Source organism: Vanacampus margaritifer, chromosome 16 (genome assembly GCF_051991255.1).
Source record: "Vanacampus margaritifer isolate UIUO_Vmar chromosome 16, RoL_Vmar_1.0, whole genome shotgun sequence".
Classification (NCBI taxonomy): Eukaryota; Metazoa; Chordata; class Actinopteri; order Syngnathiformes; family Syngnathidae; genus Vanacampus; species Vanacampus margaritifer.
The window spans coordinates 15,577,205-15,598,752 of NC_135447.1; the positions used below are offsets into that span (position 1 = coordinate 15,577,205).

At 38.6% G+C, this 21,548-nt stretch overlaps 1 protein-coding gene across 7 annotated transcripts; it reads left to right on the forward strand.

Annotated features, from left to right (window-relative positions):
- Nucleotides 1-14: 14 nt before the first annotated feature.
- On the forward strand, nucleotides 15-20,861 carry LOC144036758 (beta-galactosidase-1-like protein 2). Of its 7 annotated transcripts, XM_077547631.1 has the most exons (19): nucleotides 15-370; nucleotides 611-796; nucleotides 865-933; nucleotides 2,388-2,483; nucleotides 2,991-3,099; nucleotides 3,174-3,266; nucleotides 5,938-6,019; nucleotides 6,561-6,625; nucleotides 6,709-6,793; nucleotides 10,515-10,652; nucleotides 13,276-13,356; nucleotides 13,423-13,532; nucleotides 13,619-13,765; nucleotides 16,875-16,946; nucleotides 18,701-18,779; nucleotides 18,852-18,939; nucleotides 19,014-19,125; nucleotides 19,207-19,323; nucleotides 19,461-20,861. In XM_077547631.1, the coding sequence occupies exons 1-19, from the start codon at nucleotides 276-278 to the stop codon at nucleotides 19,545-19,547; spliced, it is 1,911 nt and encodes a 636-aa protein (XP_077403757.1). In that variant the 5' UTR covers nucleotides 15-275; the 3' UTR covers nucleotides 19,548-20,861. The 7 variants fall into 7 exon arrangements, with proteins under 7 accessions (XP_077403757.1, XP_077403753.1, XP_077403755.1 ...); XM_077547627.1 differs by having other exon boundaries at nucleotides 18,852-19,125; XM_077547629.1 differs by having other exon boundaries at nucleotides 19,207-19,595.
- The last annotated feature ends 687 nt before the right edge of the window (nucleotides 20,862-21,548 follow it).

Genomic DNA, 21,548 nt, shown 5'->3' on the forward strand with positions numbered 1-21,548 from the left:
GATACAACCCAGTGATGGTTGTCATTCAACATCCAACTTGTTTTAATGGCAAAATGACCGAGAGCGCGAGCCGATTTGGTGGTTTACAAATATAAGACGATGGTTAAACTTTGCAATGACCATCTTATATATTTTTAAAATAAGTCACATCCTTGACTGTGTAGAGCCACTCCCCCAAGGCGGTGTTCTGTCACAGCTATGAGCATCATGTGGTCATTTGCACACTGAGATACAGTTCAAGCTCAATTGCAGGAGTGTTCCGCGCATCGTCATCTATGGTTGTCCTCAGGATAAGAAATGTGCACAAAAGGAAATGTGTGCTCATTTTTTGCTTCTCTGTTGCTGTTGTCATCACATACAGATACCTCGGGTAAGTTGTGTGCTGGCTAACTTTGTTGGGAGTTACTTGGAGGTTATTTGTACCAACTGTATTAGAAATGATCATTTAAAAGCACTTTTTTTGGTAAGAAATGCAACAAACTAAGTACATTTTTGGATATGTTCTCGTATGTGGCCTTGGCTATAATGCACATTCCCATCTAGCATGTCATGTTAATTCAAGCACAATGCACTGTTATGTGACTACATAAAGTATTCAATTCTTCTTTAGTATGCCAAGAGGGGGACAGAGAATAAGCAGGAAAATCGGACTGAGTGCCAACTCATCCCAGTTTACCATGGAGGGCAAGCCCTTCCGGATCCTCGGAGGATCCATCCACTATTTCCGCGTGCCCAGGGCTTACTGGAGGGACCGCCTAATGAAAATGAAAGCCTGTGGCATCAACACGCTCACCACGTAGGAATGTTTATGAACCCTATTTCTCCCCAGACCAATGTTGACCAGGGCTTTATGTTCCAATGCAGATACGTGCCGTGGAGTCTGCATCAGCCACAGAGAGGGGTCTTCAACTTCCATACGCAGCTGGACTTAGAGTGAGACTTAAGATTACTTGACCTGACAACATATCACTTGGGTTTAATTACCTCATTGTTAAATGCTTGCGATCAAGTAATCGTCAGATCATATGCACCAAGTCTGAGTATGTGCTATATAGTTGCAGCACCGCTTTCATTAAGCACAATGGGAATACTCAGGTTCCGATCCCTCCCCTTGTAAGCCCTAGTGCATTGGGTAGAAGCAAGTCGTGGCACCCGACCTGACAACAACAGCATCTCCACAACAACAGCAACTTCTCAAGCAATTAAAAACACAGCAGTGACGCATGTGAGGCAGGATGTCACACCACAGCCTGCTCCCGTTGTTGCCAAGCACATTTGGCTCTCCGTAAACATTGCGATATGAAGCATCAATTAGTGTGGAGACTGTATTTCCTTTCATGCGTCTTATTAACGACTCAGTGTGTAGTCCCTAGCGCCATCTAGTGTTCAAAGAATAGCACGTAGGAGCACGCACACTACGGTGGCTCAGAGAGGCCATATTTCACAAGCCTTTTATTTTCCGTGAGCAAACGAGCATCTCGGCAACCTGGCGTACGACGGCAAATGACCAAGCAAGCTTGATTTAGCCGGAGCAGTTAACAAAAGCGGCTAGCGGGAGTTATGCTGCATTCGAGGATGGTCAGAAGTCGGATATATCCGAGTTGGTTTTTCCCAGTTCCGACCTGAAAGCGTTCGAGGCAAAGATAAACAACCAAAATGGTGGATAGTGATAAATAGTTTTTTATTTTTGTCCTCAAAACTCATTTTGACCTCCAGCAAATTTACCTTCTCGCAATTTTGCTTCATTTATTGTTTTTATCGTATTTCATAAGCATTCCATACAGTTCAGTATTTCACCGTATAATTTCATGCAGAGAGATAGCGGCATATTATCACGTACGTAGTGTTACATGAAGTTATGTTGAATATTTATGAATGAAAAAAGCTATCTAGTTTTATACTAAACTAAATAGTGTTTTACTATTCCAAAGGGGTCGCCATTGTATAGTGACATCACTTGTAGTCCGTCCCTGAAGTCTGGGTCCTTTTTTTTCCGACTTTGCAAGTGGAATTTCCGTGTTCAAGGTTCCCGTACACATATCCAGGGTTTTAACTCTGAATAGTCAATCTTCCTCGAATGCAGCATTTCGTAGCCATAGGCTGGAGTGGCTAACAAAAGCAGCTAGTGGGAGGAGTTAGTAAAAAAAAAAAAAAAAACTAGCCTCCGTAGCAGGAAGATGGCGGCGAAACGTGGCAACTCTAGTAATATAATTTTCTAGACCTATGATTATATTTAAAAAATATATATACGTTTATGCGATACATTATCTATTTTTTTGCATACTATTGACATAGTCGTTTTTTTAAAATGAATTAATTATTAGTTCACCATTAGATGGCGCTAGGGATCACTGAATAGTCCTTTAAATATTTCTCTTTGGTTTCAGAGCATATATCAATCTTGCAGCTGAGCTGGGTTTATGGGTGATTTTACGTCCAGGGCCCTACATCTCCTCTGAGCTGGACCTAGGAGGGCTGCCAAGGTCAGACACTGAAGACATAAGGGTCTTGTGTGTTGAAATGTAGACATCCTTCCATAAAAATGATTGTTGTGCTTCTGGCTCACAAAAGCCAATTGATCCAAAACACAATCCATTCTGTATTGAATTGAATCTGGGTGAAAACGTCATGTCTCATTGTTCGGGGAAGACTCAGTCACAGTGAGTGAAGCTTTGTCCAGAATGGTCGATTCACTGTGGCCTTCCTGTCCCTGTAGATTTGTGGATTTAGTTGACCAAGCATCTTTTCTTTATTCTTTATTAGGATCCCCATTAGCTCTCACAAAGTGATTGCTAGTCTTCCTGGGGTCCTCAAATAATTCAACAAAAACATACAAAGTTTAAAATTATTCTATGTAGTAAAAATGAAAACAATAAACAAAGACAGTATTCAACATATAAAGCAAGTAGAAACAGACAAAAAAAACATACAAGATTTAAAAAGGTCACAAAAAATAACAAAAGAAAAACAAATCTTTTGTTTCTTTGTAGCTGGCTTCTTCAGGATGGCGACATGAGAGTGAGAACCACGTACCCTGGATTCACTGAGGCTGTCAACATTTTTTTTGACAAACTCATACCAAAAGTTGTTCCTTTGCAGGTGACCTTTCAGTCTATTAAGTCTAGATCATGTTCGTTCCCGTTGTGGTAATTAAATGTTTTTGTGTTTTTTAGTTTAAGAAAGGTGGTCCCATCATTGCTGTCCAGGTTGAAAATGAATACGGGTCTTTTGCTAAGGATGATACTTATATGCCTTTCATTAAAGAGGTAACATAACACGCTAAATACTCAATTCAACTTTATTTCTAGAGCACTTGAAAACAATACCAGAGCTATATATAAAGGGCTGTACATCAAGTAGAAATCAGACATTTAAAAACAAAAACAGTTAAAAGAATAAATTAGTAACAAAGACTTGTAAATACAAAACAGCACTAAAGCAATGCTAAGTTGAACACCAAATAATAAAAAAATGTTTTAAGATGAGTTTTAATAATCTTTCAGAATGTTTTCATCTCAATCATCTTTAGATGAAACACCGAAAAGTGGAAGACAATTAGATATGATCTGTAGGAGTTTGTTACCCCTATAAAAAGCTTAAACTGAGACTTAGACTTTTTTGTAAGTCTTGGGCTGTTAGACAGTCAACCTAATTTTAGCAGATCTAGGTGAAACGTAAAACTGAGAATGCTACGTTAAAAATTTGTAGGGGTTACTGTGAAATCTCTCAAATATTTTTTTTAATACCAGGCCTAATATGTGTGCAAAATTTCATGAGTTTTCTCCCAGGTTTAGACACTTAAAAACAGCTCTCGAACCCAAAACCAAACAATGGAGACTCAAAATTCTTGCTGTATTTAGTTGAATTTAGCATCCTGAATATGATTCAACCATGAATTTTATTGTGCATATGTTCTTTTTGAAGATTCTTAAAGAATCACCACAAGTGTACATTCAGGCCTTGAAAATGTGTTTAAAGTCATAAAAAGTTAGTATTGGCTCTCAAGCCTAAACCAAACGCTGGGGACTCCAGATTCGTGCTGTATTTAGTGTCAATTTTCTTTGCAAACAGTGCATCGCCACGGCAACAGCATACGACAAAATAAAAAAAAGTTTGATAGTTTTTCATCAAACACACCAAGTTTGAAGTCGATGGGATACATTTTGTCGGAAGAGTTCGTTAAAATATGAAAATGATATGTGGGACTACTGAGAAATATCACAATAGTGTTAATTTCGTCAACAAAAACTAAACAAAAAGAATTTCATCAACACGTTTTTCACTGGGCTAAAACTAGACTAGACTAAAACCCTCATTAATAAAAATAACTGGGACTGAATCAGATGAATTTTCGTCGACGAGACGAAAATATAATTCACTTAATAAAAACTGGACTAAAATCTATGAACATTTTAGTTCATGAACAAAAACAAGACGAAAATGATAAGATTTTCTTGACACACAGTGACAACCCCCTTTCAAACCAGCAGTTAGCAAGTGCAACATGCACAAACACATGGGACAGACAGGGGGTGGATTCATGACGAAAGGTTAAAAAAAAAAGTATAGTCATTACGTAATATTAATCCAACGTATAACGTTCCAACAATAATGTTAATTCGACCACTAACTAATGTTGGATAACTTACTAGATCATAGACATAGCATTGTGTCATACTGTAGTAGTAGCCACTTGCTGTCATACTGTAATTGTGTTCTTTTTCTTAAGAAAAGATGAAAGAAAATTTTATGTGAAATAGTTTTAGATCCGAAATGTTCTACATAATCTGCTGACAAAAAAAATAAAAAATACTGACTCAAACATTAACAGTTTTTGTTGACTAAAATTAGACAAATACAATTGTTTTCTTGGACTAAAATAAAGACTAAAATGCTAGATTTATAGTCAACTAAAAATAGACTAAATAAAAATGGGATGAGGTTGACTAACTGATAAAAAACTAACAAGTGTGATTGAAATTGGACTAAAACTTGGACTAAATTAAAAAATGGCGGATAAAATTAACACTTTATCTTCTTTTCCAGGCTCATGTGTTTGCAATGTTTCTTGAGGTTTAGACACTCAAAATGATCTAAACACTGAACAATATTATTCATTAAGGTAGTCTCCCCCCCCCCATACAGCAGTCCTTTATTCAAACCCAATAAAATGTTATGGGAGTATATGTTAATAAAGTTACACAGTATGTTGATTGTGGTGAGTTTTTGACAGGCTTTGCAGTCCAGAGGAATCAGCGAGCTACTACAGACAACCACAACACATTAAAGTCAAGAGGTGTTACGTGAAGTTATGTTGAATATTTATGAATGAAAAAAGCTATCTAGTTTTATACTCGAGTAAATTGTGTTTTACTATTCCAAAGGGGTTGCCATTGTAGAGTGACATCACTTGTAGTCCGTCCCTGAAGTCTGGGTCCTTTTTTTTCCGACTTTGCAAGTGGAATTTACGAGTTCAAGGTTCCTGTACACATTTCCTGGTTTTAACTCTGAAAAGTCCATCTTCCTCGAATGCAGCATTTCGTAGCCATAGGCTAACAAAAGCAGCTAGTGGGAGGAGCTAGTTAAAAAAAAAAAAAAAGCTAGCCTCCGTAGCAGGAAGATGGCGGCGAAACGTGGCAACTCTAGTAATATAATTTTCTAGACCTATGATTATATTTAAAAAATATATATACGTTTATGCGATACATTATATATTTTTTTGCATACTATTGACATAGTTGTTTTTTTAAATGAATTAATTATTAGTTCACCACTAGATTGCGCTAGGGATCACTGAATAGCCCTTTAAATATTTCTCTTTGGTTTCAGAGCATATATCAATCTTGCAGCTGAGCTGGGTTTATGGGTGATTTTACGTCCAGGGCCCTACATCTCCTCTGAGCTGGACCTATGTTGATTGTGGTGAGTTTTTGACAGGCTTTGCAGTCCAGAGGAATCAGCGAGCTACTACTGACGTCAGACAACCACAACACATTAAAGTCAGGAGGTGTAGATGGAGGTAAAGTATTTATCATCAATCATCGCTTAACTCATTCACTCCCAGCCATTTTCACTGAAGCAACCCCCTTTGCTCCCAGCTGTTTGACTGGATTTTGACTGATTACAGAATATTGTGTTCAATTGCTATAAAAACATGGAACCTACCAAAAGAAAGATTAGAGTCTCTTCTTTCATCAGCAAAAAAAGTATATTTGTATCTGTTTCCGTTTTGCAATAATTAGCATTAGAATATAGCTAAGTTTCATCATAATTCACAATCCTGTTGAAACCACTGGCAAAAAGAGCATGTTGCAACATGGCCCTGGCTGATCTCTTATACTCTGCTCCCACCTGCTGACCATTATTTGAAATAACTACCATTGCTTTAAGCGACCTCTTCCTGTCAATAGCTGTATCAAATCCTTCGGTATGCTCTAGCATCAAAAATGTATTTTAAAAACAAAAACGTATAAATACGTTTTAGGGAGTGCAGGACAAAGTATTAAAAAAACATTTAGACGTTTTGGGGTTTGAATGAGTTAACTTTTGTTGTCTTGTAGTTATGAGATCATTGAAGCTGCAGAAAATAAATCAGAGAGACATTCTGGATCTGAACATAATCCAGGCAGGTTTCATTTCCACTTCATTACCCACACCGCCAAAGGATATCAAATGACATGACACTATGGCTTCTTTGTTAATTCTCAGCCAAACCGACCAGCCATGGTTATGGATTACTGGACAGGCTGGTATGATATGTGGGGTGACCTCCACCACATCCTCGCCCCAGAGGGTATGTTATGTAAATTTAGTAAAACTAATTATGGGACTGCTGATTTTCTTGCTTGCCATTCGTTTTTGTTTGATTTTGTTCGTGCATGTTCATACACTATATGCTGGCGTCGTATTTCCAAAAACATCACTTTTCAGGAAACAAACAAAACCCCAAAACAACCAGTCATGTTTGTTGAACCATTCTGATGCATTATGAGAGAGCAGACCATTTTCAATATTTTAGTTTGGTCAATAGTTTGTGAAAATAAATAACATCCCTAATCCACGGTGACCAACCAATTGTATTGATTTACAAGAAACTATTAAAGGGATACTTGACTCATTGAGCCAGTTTCAGCAGCAAAATGGTAATATTTTGTCTAGAATGAATTTGGTAACGTCATTATTTTTTATGTACAATTACAACCTTTAAATACTAACTTGCTGTCAACTGAAGATAACATCACCTGTGCTGATGAAGTAGGTAACGACCAATCATAACTCAGTTTGCTGACCAGAAAACATTTGAGCCATGATTGGTCTTTACCTACTTCATCAGCACAAGTGGTGTCATCTTCAGTTGACAGCAAGTGGCAAAAATTGTTTTTAAAGTTATTAATTGTACAAGAAAAATAATGAAGTTATCAAATTTATTCTGGACAAAATATTAACTTTTTACTGCTGAAAATGGCTCAATGAGTCAAGTATCCCTTTAAATTGACCAAATTTGGACATTGGACCTGGTCCTTTTGAGCCCATACAGTGCTGGTTTGCAACAGATGTTAAGGATGTGCTCCCACTATGGCATACATCATGATATTATATAGAACAGAGGTCCCCAACCCTGTATCCGGTATCCAGCCTGTTTTCCATGCCTCCCACAGCCAACACAGGTGATTCATATCATCAGCCAATCAGCAATCTCTGGAGAAGGCTGATAACGATCTCCACCTGTGTTGGCTGTGGGAGACATGGAAAACAGGCTGGATACCGGTCCCTGAGGACCAGGGTTGGGGACCTCTGATATAGAACACGAAAATAAATAAATAAACGTAATCAGATTTTTAAAAGCGCTGGGGATAGGAAATTAAGTTTCCCTATGTTTTATTTATCAAACATTCCTCTTGATGTATGTGTGGAAACTAAATATCTAGGCCATATCATCTGACAAACAATCGTCAAATATACTCTTAGGCTAATGTGCTTATTAAAAAGTTTTCTATGTGCTCTGTTTTTGTTAAGTGCTCGTCGTTCAGAACCTCTATTGCACCACTTTGTACTGCTCATTTTTGGTCCAGCTATAAGAAGTCTAGTTTATGAAGGCTTAAAGTTGCCTAGTATGATACCCTGAGGCTCATGCTTCAAGATAGTTCAAGATAGCATAGTGCCAGTCAAGCATGTGTGCCTAAAAGAGTGCCAACATTTGATGCACTATTAAAACAGCTGATTTTTAGCTTTACTGTATTTGTCGATTTGGCAGGTCAGAGAATCACATAATAGAAGCCTTGGCCAACCCAATGAAAAGCTGTTATCGATTTGGCTCCAAGGTTGGACTGCATTAGTGCAATAATACACTCTTAAAAACAGTTGGGTCAAAAGTACCGGTAACCCAATCATGAATAAAAAAATGGACCGATCCATATTATGGGTCAATTTGACCCAACTTTCTCGATTGTTTTATACAAAATTACCAATTTTTTTGACCCAAGTAAAGGATCTGACCAATATTTATTAGTTGTTTTACACTAAAAGACCCATTTCTTGACTCAAAGTTGGGTCAAATTGACCCAAGTAGAGGATCGGTTAATTTTTGGCCAGACAGTGACAATATTATATGTCAGAAACCATCTAGTGCAGGGGTGGCCAAGTTCGGTCCTCGAGAGCCACAATCCAGCCTGTTTTCCATGTTTCTCTCCCCTAACACACCTGGTTCATGATCAGGATCGTTATTAGAGCTTCTGCAAAGCTTGCTGATTAGCTGATCATTAGATTCAGCTGTGCTGCAGGAGGGAAACATGGAAAACAGGCTGGATTGTGGCTCTCGAGGACCGAACTTGGCCACCCCTGATAGTGGGTAAAGATGTAGCAAGGCATTAATGTCAAGACTGGTATAAACTTTTTTTTTTTTATGAATCCAGTCATCCATTAGTCTCTTGGCCATGCGCGGTAGTATTTGTGGCAGTTACGACCGTGTGCACATACTGTATAAGACAACATTAGTGAGGAAAAGAATAGTAACTAGTGCTGTCAAACGATTACATTTTTAAAACTAATTAACTCATTCACTCCCAGCATTTTTCACTGAAGCAACCCCCTTCGCTCACGGCTGTTTTACTGGATTTTGACTGATTTTGCAAGGCCCACAGAATATTGTGTTCTAATGCTATTAAAACATGGAACCTATCAAAAGAAAGATTAGAGTCTTTCATTAGGAAAAAAAGTATATTTGTATCTGTTTCCGTTTTGTAGCAATTAGCATTAGAATATAGCTAAGTTTCATCATTATTCACAAATCTGTTTAAAACCGGGTGGGGAGAGCTTTTTGCAACATGGCCCTGGTTGATCTCTAATACTTTGCTGTATTAGTATGCTGTATTTGTAATAACTACCATTGCTTCAAGCATTCTCTTCAGTTCTGAAGCTGCATCAAAGCCTTCTGTATGCTCTAGCTGCAGCATAAGAACAACCATTACAAAAAAAGTATAAATACGTCTTTGGGAGCATGGTAATATTTAAAATAGAACGTATGTATACGTTTTTGCAAGCAAATGAGTTAATCGCACAATTTTCTGTAATTAATTGCGATTAATCACTATTTTCTACTTCTGCTTCTACTTTTTTTTTTTAACGGTTGTAAGATATTTACTTGAGTAAAATCTTGGAATTCATTTAAAATCATCAAATAGAAATGCTATTGGAATTTGGCTCTGTAAAGTGCGCAAATTAATTTAGAGTTCTCCAATCAGAAAGTAAACTACCTATAGTCCATTTTTATTCATCTTCTCACCAGTGACTCCTCCAAGTTTGGCTGCACATTGATTTAACTGAGTTGCTATTTTATTTTTTAACGCTTTAATGAATTTAAATTAATCTCCAGAGTTAAGGCTTTAATTTTGACAGCCCTAATAGTAACGTAACAAACAATATCAAGCAATCGTGGTGACAAAATGTAATTTAGCATGACGGAAGCGTGGTTTCAATAATTTTGACGGACTGACGATTGATCCCAAAATAGCTGTAATTTGGCAATGACAGAAGCCCAGTTAAAATAACGTCTACCGATTGCCGATGACAGTTTATTTTTGTTTGAAATATTGACGGACTGACGATGACAGAAGAGTGTACCGACTGTTGATAATTGCCGAATGACGGACGCTCAAGCTTCATTGATGCGCCCACATCTGTTAACTACTACTAACTAATAGTATTAACATTGTTATATATGTTCTTTTAAATACAATGTATTAGGTCTAACTACAGTATCTAGATGTACAGTGGTACAGTATTGTTTAGTTCCTCGATTATTGGAGAAGGCAAAATATTGTTTAGGAAATGGCACTTTGCTGCTATGTAAATTTAAATGCAAATGTTCAAATACAGGTCAAGCTATTTTGAATGAGCTCCAGACAAAGAGGTTGGAATGTGTATTACGGAAATAGTTTTTTTTAACTGCATTTAATCTACTTGAAGATTTTATAAGACGGCAGTGATTGCTGTTGATGTTTCAAATTCTTTCTCAGATGTGGTGTCTACTGTTAGAGAGATCCTGAGGCGTGGGATGTCTATAAACCTCTACATGTTCCACGGAGGCTCCAGTTTTGGTTTCATTAGTGGAGGACTAGCTGAACCTTCCTACAAAGCATTGGTCCCCAGTTATGGTAGGTGCCTCAGTGTCATACACACAGTCTTAAATGAACTAAATAGATTTCATGAAAATATTGGGTGTGAATGTCATAATGACGTAACTGTCAGGTCAGCGCTCAAATCAAACATTTTATTCACGATAATACACTCACAGGAATATTTCAAACCTAACTTAACCCCTTCAGACCTGCATTTTTTCTGCTGGGCAATTTTATATATATATTTTTTTCTTATTCTCTCTCTTTTCCCACATATGAACAACATGGGAAAAAACATGGATTTTTGTTTTTATCTGATGTTTTTTATTTGTTATAGTGGTTGCCAGGATAGTATGGCTGTAACATGTAAACTTACCAAGCTTATATGTAACATCTTTGAAATGAACATCATGCAAATTTAACTTGCAATTGGGATTGGTTAGCTAAGATCCAATCATGAACCAGGAGTGTTGACATCATCCAAACTATGCGTTTTTATTGGTGCAGACTTATGTAATTTTCATGTAATTTTTTTACATGACAAATTTCCATTTACTTTTTTTTGTAGATAATTTTAACACATAACTACCAAAAAACATTATATTATACAGATTAATTAGTCTAATAAAGCCTATTTATTTGAAATGCGTAATCCTATCATTATAATATATAATTTCCCTCTGCTCCATCTCACCTGCTCCCAATTTTAATGCACCACACACACACACACACACACACACACACACACACACACACACACACACACACACACACACACACTTGTATATACACTGGGTGGGGTCACATCCACGCTGTAGGGGTAGAGTCCGTCAGTCGGCGAGCTGGCAAACTCAGTAACAGGGTTAGCTTTCACTAAGTACGCTGGCGTGACGACCGGGGCCTTTCCCCGCTGGGCCTGGGGTTTGGGGGTACCACCCGTCTCCCAGTGCTCCCATCTCCCCTTCCGGCCCCAGTGTTCCGCCCCACCACGCGGCTGGAGGTGGGGTGGGGGCTGTGGGCCGATGGGGTGCCTGGCGGGCCTGCCGTGCCCCGTTCTGCTGCATTGGGCTTGGGGCACGGGCCGTGTTGGGGTGGAGGGAGCTCCTGGCTCCTGGGTTTGCTCTCCGGCCGGTGGCCCCTGCAGGGCCCAGGGGTTGTGTCTTGGCGCTGCCGTGGCCTGTGGGGTTGTGCTTGCTCTGTCCTGGCCGGGGTCGACGGCTCCCCTCTTTGGTGGAGGTTTTGCATGCCAAATCCAGCACACCAGCATCTATCGAAATTCAAACACAATCTGCTTCTTCCTCTTGTCGTTGAATCGGTGGAGGCTGATGTCTGTGGATCTCACTCTGCTTAATCTATCCTTCCTTCCTTTCCTCAGTCTTTCCTTTGGTCTCTTGAGGTTTCCCTAATTTGTTGGATTTTAGCTGTTTCTGGGGTTGGTGAAAGATTCTGGTTGGTAACGCGGTGGGTAGTAGTTCATGTCTGGTCCGTGCTGTATTTCACTTTCCTTTCTTTTCTCTGATCCTTCCTCGGGTCTCCTGACAACCTCACGACTCTAGCTGGATTCTGAAGTATTCAGTTTAGGTGAACGGTATGGGATTTTTAATAGGTTTTAGGTGAATTAATGAGTACACACTCACACGCACGCACAGATGCACACACACTCACGCACATTTAAAAAAATGAAAAAGAGAAGAAGAAAAAAAGAGAGAGCAATGATGATGACATGTTGAATTGGTAAGATTACCGAATGAACAATACTGAGCTCTCTCTCAAGAAAAAATAAATAAATAAAATGAAATGAAATGCATAATCATAATCCTCATGTTTATGTATTTAGCATTAATAAAGTATAATTTCTCAAAATGAATGATAATGAGAATATTTATTTAAAATACATAAAGTATATGGTTTGAATTGCATAAGTAATTAAGTTACCTATTTGCCTCTGAAAAACACTTATGTCTTTTTTTCTTCTTCATTTTTTACATTTTGGGGATGAAACTGAATGCAAACAATCCAAAAACTAAACGTAAAAATAAAAAGTAATTATACTTTATTTATACTAAATACATAAACCTGAGTATTATGCATTTCAAATAAACAGGCTTTATTAGACTAATGAATATGTATTTTATTTTTATTTATTTATTTATCTTATTCGGTAGGTTTGTGTTAAAATTATCTGAAAAAAGTAAATGGGAATTTTTTTAGGTAAAAACAAACAAACATAAATCTTAAGTTAGGCTTGAAAAATTACTGTGAGTGATATGCTCTATGCAACGCCACTAAACACGGAATTCTGATTATGGTAATACTGCGTTTGTTGAATATGAATTAAGCAACAAAATCTACCTTTTTGCCACTTGCTGTTGATTAAAAATGGCATCACAGTTGCTCAGGGGTCGGTAGCAACATCACATGACCAAATTTAAACAAAACAGCAGCAAACTCAGTAAATGGCAAAATGGCCTTCCCCAGAAATTAATGAAAACGGGTAGATTTTGCTGCTTAATTCATCTCCCAACGTAATATTAATCAGAATACCGTCTTTTAGACTGGCAGAGGTACATAGAAAATACTATTGTAAATAACATTTTTGACCTGAGTTAAACAGCCAGCAGGAGACAACACATTCCTGGTAATTTTAGATATTTTGCAGATTATGATGCTCCCCTGTCAGAAGCTGGCGAGTACACTCAGAAGTACCATCTCCTCAGAGATCTATTCTCTCAATTCAACAGTAAGTAAAAATAAATAAACCATAGACGTGGATGGACCACCTTATAGTGACTGATTTTCACTCTAGGAGGTGAAGGCTTCCCTGACCTGCCAGTGCTTCAACATAAGGAAGCGTATGAACCAGCTATCATGTACCAGCACTTGTCCTTATGGGATGCTTTGAGCTTTACTGAGGGAGTATGTCTTTAAACGTAAGATTGCCTGTAAACATTTGAGAAACAGACAGTTGCTTCTCGGTTAAGCCTTGATTGTTGCCTCCACAGCCATTTAAGTCAGACATGCCGCTTAACATGGAGAATCTACCAATGAACAACAAAAATGGACAGTCCCATGGATACACACTGTATGAGACAACAATCACCAGTGGAGGTGTATTGACGTCAGGAGACAATGTCAAAGACCGTGCCCTTGTGAGTTGTAACTTTATTTTCTATGTGAGCCTGATATCTTGATGTATTACTATTTACAGAGGTGCCAAATCTAGGACCACAAAGTAAAAACCCTGCCACAGTTTGGCTTTAGCCTCAGGTGCTAGTTAGCTAGTTCCCTTGCTAGCTCCCATGCTGCTCGTTTACCTGCTAGGGAGCTAGTTTACTAGCTAGTGTTATAATGGAGGATTCTTACCATTTGCGTGTTCATGCCGTTGATTAATAAACATACCATGAGATGAGTGAATTCAGGCATTTTCTCCACATTTATTCACGACATCGCGGACAGGAGATGATAGCAGCCACCCGCGCCATCTTGTCCCTCTCATTGTGTCGTTCCCATGCCCCGCCCGTAGCTAATATCCTTTGTCCTCCAAAACGTTACGTCCCAGAGTCACATGACTACGCCCCCATTGGCTACAATGATGTGTCTCAATACATTTGGTCAACAACGCTCCCCCCTCTGTCCTGCAGGAGAATCAACAAACACCCTTTAAACATTTTAATTGTCACATCAAAACTATACTGCGTAAATCAAAGCAATTTTGTCCAATTCTAAATAGTTATAACTATATTAAAACACTTATAATTAAATTGAAACAGAATATTTATTTCACTAGCACTAGGGGCTAAAGCCAAACTGTGGCAGGGTTTTTACTTTCTTGACCTGGATTTGCCACCTCTGACTATTTGTTGAATATTTTTTTACTATTGTGGTTGTAGTTGTAGAAGTTGTACTCACTCTGGTTGGGGCAACACTAAAATGTGGGTATTCTCTGTCATATCTGGCGTTCCGTGTATTTTCCAGTCGACTTAAGCACTTTTTTAGTTTCACACTGTTGGCTATAGTAAGTCCAGTTCCCCGTGAAGGTGAAAAAATAGACTCTATTTTTTGAGACAGTGCACATGCCCTCTGCATAAAAAATGGTGCATCTTCATTTTCATGCTGGTAGTCAAATCTAGTTTACCGTGTTTGGGAATTTGGCCGCAGCTGCCGCAACCAAGCTGGGCGTTTCAGCAGAACGAGGGCGTTTTCTTTGAAACGGCCCTAGCACACCTGACAATTTGGTGACAGACAGTTGACTAGACTTTACACCAGGTGAAACCAGGTCTAAGTTGTGGCATAGGTGGTGTAATGCAATTTTGGTGAATTTGAATGTAAAATTGTACAAATTCAGTCTATTTCTGCTTCCATGTTAGTGGGTGTGCCTCGGCTGTGCTTGAATTTTAAGGGAATGAGTGAAGCCTCTTTCATTGGTAAGGAAGTAAGTCGTCTGTGTTCACCCCTGCAACGGCGAAGATACCACTTTCCACCAAAAGAAGGAAAACTCCAACGATGCGCGATTTTAGACTTCACTTGCCGCTAGATTTTCACTGGGCACTAAAATAGGGTTCTTCATATTACATACATATTAGTCATATTATGAGAGTTTGGATGCAGATGTCGACATACGGTCTAAGCGACTTCAAGAAATCTAGCAAATGTTTGTAGAGAAGCTTAGTGATAAATATTTTATTGAGCTGGTCAAAGAGGCTCTGTGAGTCATCTATACAGCATTCTAGCCATGACATTTATTGTAAAAGAATATCAGCGCCTGTGGACTTTTTTCACCATTGTTACAATAACTTCAGACATTGTTATAGCGTTATGGTTAGTTAGGTACTGTATTTAAAGGTCTCATATTATTCAACTTTTCAACATACTAAAATAGTTCTCAAATGTGTAAAAGACATGTGACATGCATTTGTCAAGATTGACTTCGGATCTAATATTTTTGCTGTCCCTAAATCAGCCAGAAAACACTCTGTTCAAAACAGCCTGTTTTAGGGGAGTGTCACTTTTATGTAAATAGCTGCACCAGGCCACGCCTAGGCCATAGCCTTCTCTCTCAAAGGGGCAGTGATTTCTGTCATGGTAGCCATGTGCTAATGTTGTGAATGGAAACGGCTGACCATCGGAGCAGAAGAAAAGAAAAATACAGACATGTCTTTTACACATTTGAGAACTATTTTAATATGTGGAAAAGTCGTTTTACCATAAGAAAAGGTAGCATAACGTTACTACAGAGACTATGTTGTAGCGTTAGTTTGTGATTGTTTGGGCAATGGTTATTTTGCCGTAACCGGCGAATCTCCCGCAAACGTTATTTTGCCGTGAATGTCTCCGATTTGCCACAAATGCTTGTAGACATGTTACAAGCGATTATGAATAACACAAATGTGCACATTTAGGCCCCTTGGTGTCACGATTGGGTTGTGTTTGTTGGACCCTAAAAGAAAAGGGCAGACCCAGGACGAAAAGTCACTCTTAATGAACCAACAAAAAGCGCACAGCACGTGGACGAGAGGTTGCTCAACAAAAGGCGACGACGACAAAAAGGTGTACGTCGTGGGCAAAAATAAGAAAGTACAAAATCACGCCGCAGGGCGGATAAAACAGAGATGAGTGTAGCATAAAAAGTTGATTAAAGAAAAACACTACTAGTCTAAGTAATTACTAGTGGTGTCCACAACACCAAGAAAGATTGCCGCTAGAAAGGTAGCAGTATCAAAACATCAGGTATGGTGAGTAGCGTCGCGGCGCAATAACCTGACACTCCTCTCTCTCTGTTGCTGCCAGGCTTTTATTTCGGCCTGATGACATAATGGGCAGCAGGTGTGTCGGCAGGATCCGCCCTCCAGCTGTTTCCCCAGCAACTGCAAGGGCGAAAGCAGAAACAGGAAACAGCAGAAAACCAAAACATAACACTTGGGGGCTGGGTCGAATGCACTTCCGTGTCTTTTTGACGTCACGGAAGTTTAATCTGCCCGTTTGAAGCACACATTTTAGAAAGGAGGAGAAAGCTAAAGAAGTCGCGGACTGACTTTTTTCATGCCTGGTTTGATTGTAGACAGGCCGGGGATGCATATTATTGACAGAAAACCTCACTAAAGTGCAATTTCATACTATGGGACCTTTAAAGGTCCATCCACCCCCCCCCCTATTTTGAGCATTACATACTGTCGAACAAAATGAAAATGACTGATATTTTGTAAGCCTCGAGACAATTTTTTTTATTCATATAATTTGAGGTGTTTGTTTCTTTCACAGGTTTTTGTAAACAAAAGTTACATTGGGCTTTTCAAGCGACGGAATTTGGAGCTGGCTGTTCCAGATGGCAAAGTATGGGATTAGAATAAATCACTGACCAATACATTTTCTTTGCATTGTCTCGTGGGACAAATCCTGATGAGTCTGCTAAACTCTGCAAATGATCGTAAATTATATATAATGTACACCTGGACAAAGTTATTGAAGAAAAATCCACATTGGCCACCAAATTAAATTGAAACTGACAAATGTGATAAGGAAAAAAATAACTGGTGGTAAAGTTCAGACTCTAAGCAATGACTTTAAAAATATCAGTTTTAACCCATTAAGATAAATTCCGGTAGCATCTTCTTTTATTTTTAGCATCTCCTTAAAGGTGGCGTCTTAAGTTTTGACCGTTTCTGCTTGTAAACAAACAATGGGGTACCACCACATATTAACAAAAGCCCAAAGGTATTGATTGAGAAGGATTTTACATCCAATGTTTATGAAGTGTTTATTTCTGAGTGAAAACTTAAGACCCCACCTTTAATTCACCAAAATCATGATGACCCTTCATAAATGTTTTGATAAGCTCTGTGGTGAAGGTCTAAGTGTCACTTTTTAAGGGATACTTGACTCATTTAGCCATTTTCAGCAGTAAGAAGTTAACTTTATTATTTTTCTTGTACAATACCTTTAAAAACACATTTTGCCACTTGCTGTCGACTGAAAATGACATCATGTGTGTCAGTTTGCGAACATCAAATGACCAAACCCAGAAAACAGGTGAGCCTTGATTGGCCGTTACCTGAGCTCTGAGCACCTGTGATGTCATTTTCAGTCGACGGCAAGTAGAAAAATATGTTTTTAAAGTTATTAATTGCACATGAAAAATAATGAAGTTATCAAATTAATTATAGACAAAATACTAACTTCTTCCTGCTGAAAATGGCTACATGAGTCAAGTATCCCTTTAAGATGGAATCAGTACACATTGAAGTATTCGGTTTAGTATTCAGATCTGCTCTTCTTAAAAGCATGTCCTCATCATGCCAAAAAAAAAACACCTGGTCATTAAAAAATGGAAGAATTTAGATCAGGTGCGCTTTAGAATAGTCTAATGTTTTGTCATTCTTGAGTATTGTTTGTTGTGTGTGTTTTGAATTGCTATTGTGGATTGTTACAGATTTTCATTGGTGATGTGTCGGTTCCAATGAACATTACGAGCAGTTCTCACCATATTGGTGTGTCCCACATCCAGTGATTTAGCAACGTTTGAGGATAAGGTCCATGCCTCATAGCCATAGAGGAGCACTCATTCCAAAATGATGAAATGAAAATGTCATTACATTTTAATTAGTGAATTTAGTTAACTACGGAAGAGGATTAGGACCAGTAAAGATAAAAAAAAAAAAAGAGTTGGATTCCTCCTCAAATCAGATTTTTAGGGCTGACTGTCACTGTTTTTAACAAGTATCCAAATTTGATCAGACTGAGACACATTATTGACCCATCTGACAGGTTTCTGTAGCAATGACGTCGAACGTAGGCGGTGCCCAGCGCGTGTAGTGTTTGACGTCATGTGACGCTGTTTACCTCTCCGTACTTCCCATTCCTCGCAAGCTTGTTAAGCGGTTTTATTTAATTTTTCTTTATTTTATTTTATTTATTTATTTTAATGACCACGTCTATGGCTACAACCGGGCACTATTTTGCTATTTCCGGTTGTGCATGTAAAGCTCTAATGGGGTCCCGAGACCGGCTTCAGTAGTAGCTCACTAAACATTGAGGGTTTTTCTTTTTTGTCGACATCAGTATGACCAAATGCTCAAAACTCATAACAGGGACAGCGGACATTAAGTTTATTGGTGGAAAACTGTGGAAGAGTTCACCAGGGAAGGAATCTTGACAAACAACGTAAAGGTAATTCCTCAACAATAAGTAAAATGTTATGTTAACTAATGTAAAAGCCAATTTAATTTTGTGTTCTTGCAGGTCTTGTAGGGGACATTTTATTGAACAATATTCCGCTACGGGAGTTCACAATATACAGCCTGGAAATGAAACCCAACTTTATTTACAAGTTTGTAGACTTTAAAAGAACTATTCATTTTGTGCTACAAAACAATTCACTTGAATCGAATGTTTTTGCTTTAGTCTTTACCAGGCTCCTTGGAAAATGCTTCCTGAAGCTCCCAGTTTCCCTTCTTTTTTCCTGGGCCAGCTCTTTGTATATGGCTATCCCAGTGATACATTTGTTAAACTGCCAGTGAGTGTAATGGTTCTACACCATTTATGCATTTCTATGCCTTTGTATGACAAATACGTGCAGTGATGATTCAATTCACAGGGTTGGAATAAAGGTGTTGTGTTTATCAACGGGATCAACTTGGGACGCTACTGGTCCATTGGACCCCAGCAGACTCTCTACCTCCCCGGTCCATTTCTCAACAGGGGTATCAACCAGGTTTGTATGACTAATTTGTTACTGACAAAGCTGACTTTGCGGTATGCAGCACAAAGAGCAAAAATAGTTTTTCATTTAATCATGTGTGGGGTCAGGTTTTACTCTATGACCTCTTAACTTCTTATTGTGATCATTAGATCATTGTGTTCGAGGAGCAAGAAGGTGACTACAAGGTCAGTTTTGAGGACACGGCAGATCTTGGCATGGCAGCTGACATTCAGTGACTCTCATCATCTCCTGTACTTCTTGTATGCCGTTTGTTTGTTGTTGTTTTAGGTACAGTTTTCTTTAATGATGTTTGATTAAAAAACTGGCAGTACACCACACATACCCAAGATATTTGTTGTAGCCGGTAAATGTGAATTTATAGTTACAGAAAATTCCAAAAGGGAGAGAATGATACATTTCTCTCAACATATTCATATAATTAAGTATACATTTAAATGAAGTTGTAAAATCATCCCTCTGCTGGGTCCACGACCCTATACCTACTCTCTTCCTCGCCTGTTCTTTCTTGTCCTATCTTACATCGTCCTGTTCTTCCCTCAGTGTGTAGCACTACTGTCCTGCAAATAACTCGACCCTAATGTGATACTGTAGTATTTACTTTATGTAATGCTTTGTTGTGGGAATGCTGAACAGTTTGATGGAGAACTTAACCAGTTGTTCGTTTCAGATACAGAAGATAGGACTTGTTTGAATGATTGATGAGGATTGATCAAAAGTAACATGAGTACATTGTAAATTACTTGCACAACCGAACTCACTGTTTGCATTGTTAAATACTCCATTAAAGTACAACCGAGTCTTGCTCCACTTCCATTTTAAGAACTACGTTCAGCATTCCCACGCGATTTCTGCAGAAATTGCACTTTGTTTAGTTTTGTTAGTTTTCCCTACAGCACAGTGTTCTGCTTTTACTTATTGTTGGCCAATCAAAGTGGCTCTTTTTATTCCCTTTAAATGATTTTGCTCCCTTGTCTCTCTCTTGTAGTGGGTTTTATTTGAGTACATCAAACGACCCAGTTTCAGGCCAGTTTCAATGTATCCTCACAAGTTTCTTACCGTTTAGGTCGTTCGTCTACACAATAGCGCGGTTGCAGAGCTCGAAACCGATCACTTTTGAAACCGGGCTCCAGAGTGGAAAGATTTCAAAATGCGTCCGTCTGGACACCATATGCAGGATACTCCTCCAGTGATGACGTAATGGTCGCAGCTCGATGACGCCGCATTGTCACAGATTGATGACGTAAGCGCCAATTCTCGCGTGACTGCGCGCAAACCGTCAGTCTGTCGACAACAACGGCGGATAGTCGTGTCGTAGTCGTTTTGCGCAGCCTCCTTAGCTTGCATTGCTCCAGAGATTTCAGCTTATGCAAAATATTTTGCTTCTTTATTTCCACGTTCAAGAAGCGGTGTTGTACTTTGAATCACCCGCCATTGTCACTTCTCCTGTGTTCGTCTTTTTCATGTTGTTTTCGATACATGCAAAGCCATGTTTGTTCTCTAGATTGCAATAAAGTTAGGAAAAAAAAGTGTTTGTTTGTTCGCTGATTCTTCTTCTACGCTTTCCGTTAAACGTCCTCAGCGTCTTCTTTTGGACACACGCAAGTCTTGAAATGCTTCTGTGTGTACGAGATTTGTTTGAGGACGGGGCCTGAGTTGACGATTGTCAATATAGAGGACAATTCTAATCTGACACCCAGTCTAGTGCCTCTATTGCAAGGAGAAATGGGACGGCCAAAATATGTGTCAACTACCAACTCCTGATTGAAATGTCCCTACCAGTGTCATCCATTGCAAATGTTCTGGGGGTGTCTAAGAGTACAGTGAAACGGCACATGGACAATAATGGCCTTTCCATGAAGTAGCTACTACAGTAACATAACTGATGAACAACTGGACAGTTTGGTGAGGTCTGTTAAAGGTAGCACACCACATGTAGGACACCTTAGATATGAATTATGACACATCTTTGTTTTATGTTCATCAAATAAGACTTTTTAAAAATAATTTCATATTATAATAGTATAATTGTATTTTAATCCGAGAGTTGTTTTCCAAACTTAACCTAAACTTATTTTGCATAAGAAAAACCTCATGGTAAACCAGCAAACAAAAATAAAAAGTTTGCATACTGAAATAATGATCTTAACTCAGTTTAGTCACAAATGTACCTAGTGTGAAATCTGGGCTTGTATAGTTGAACACAAAAGCTGATATAT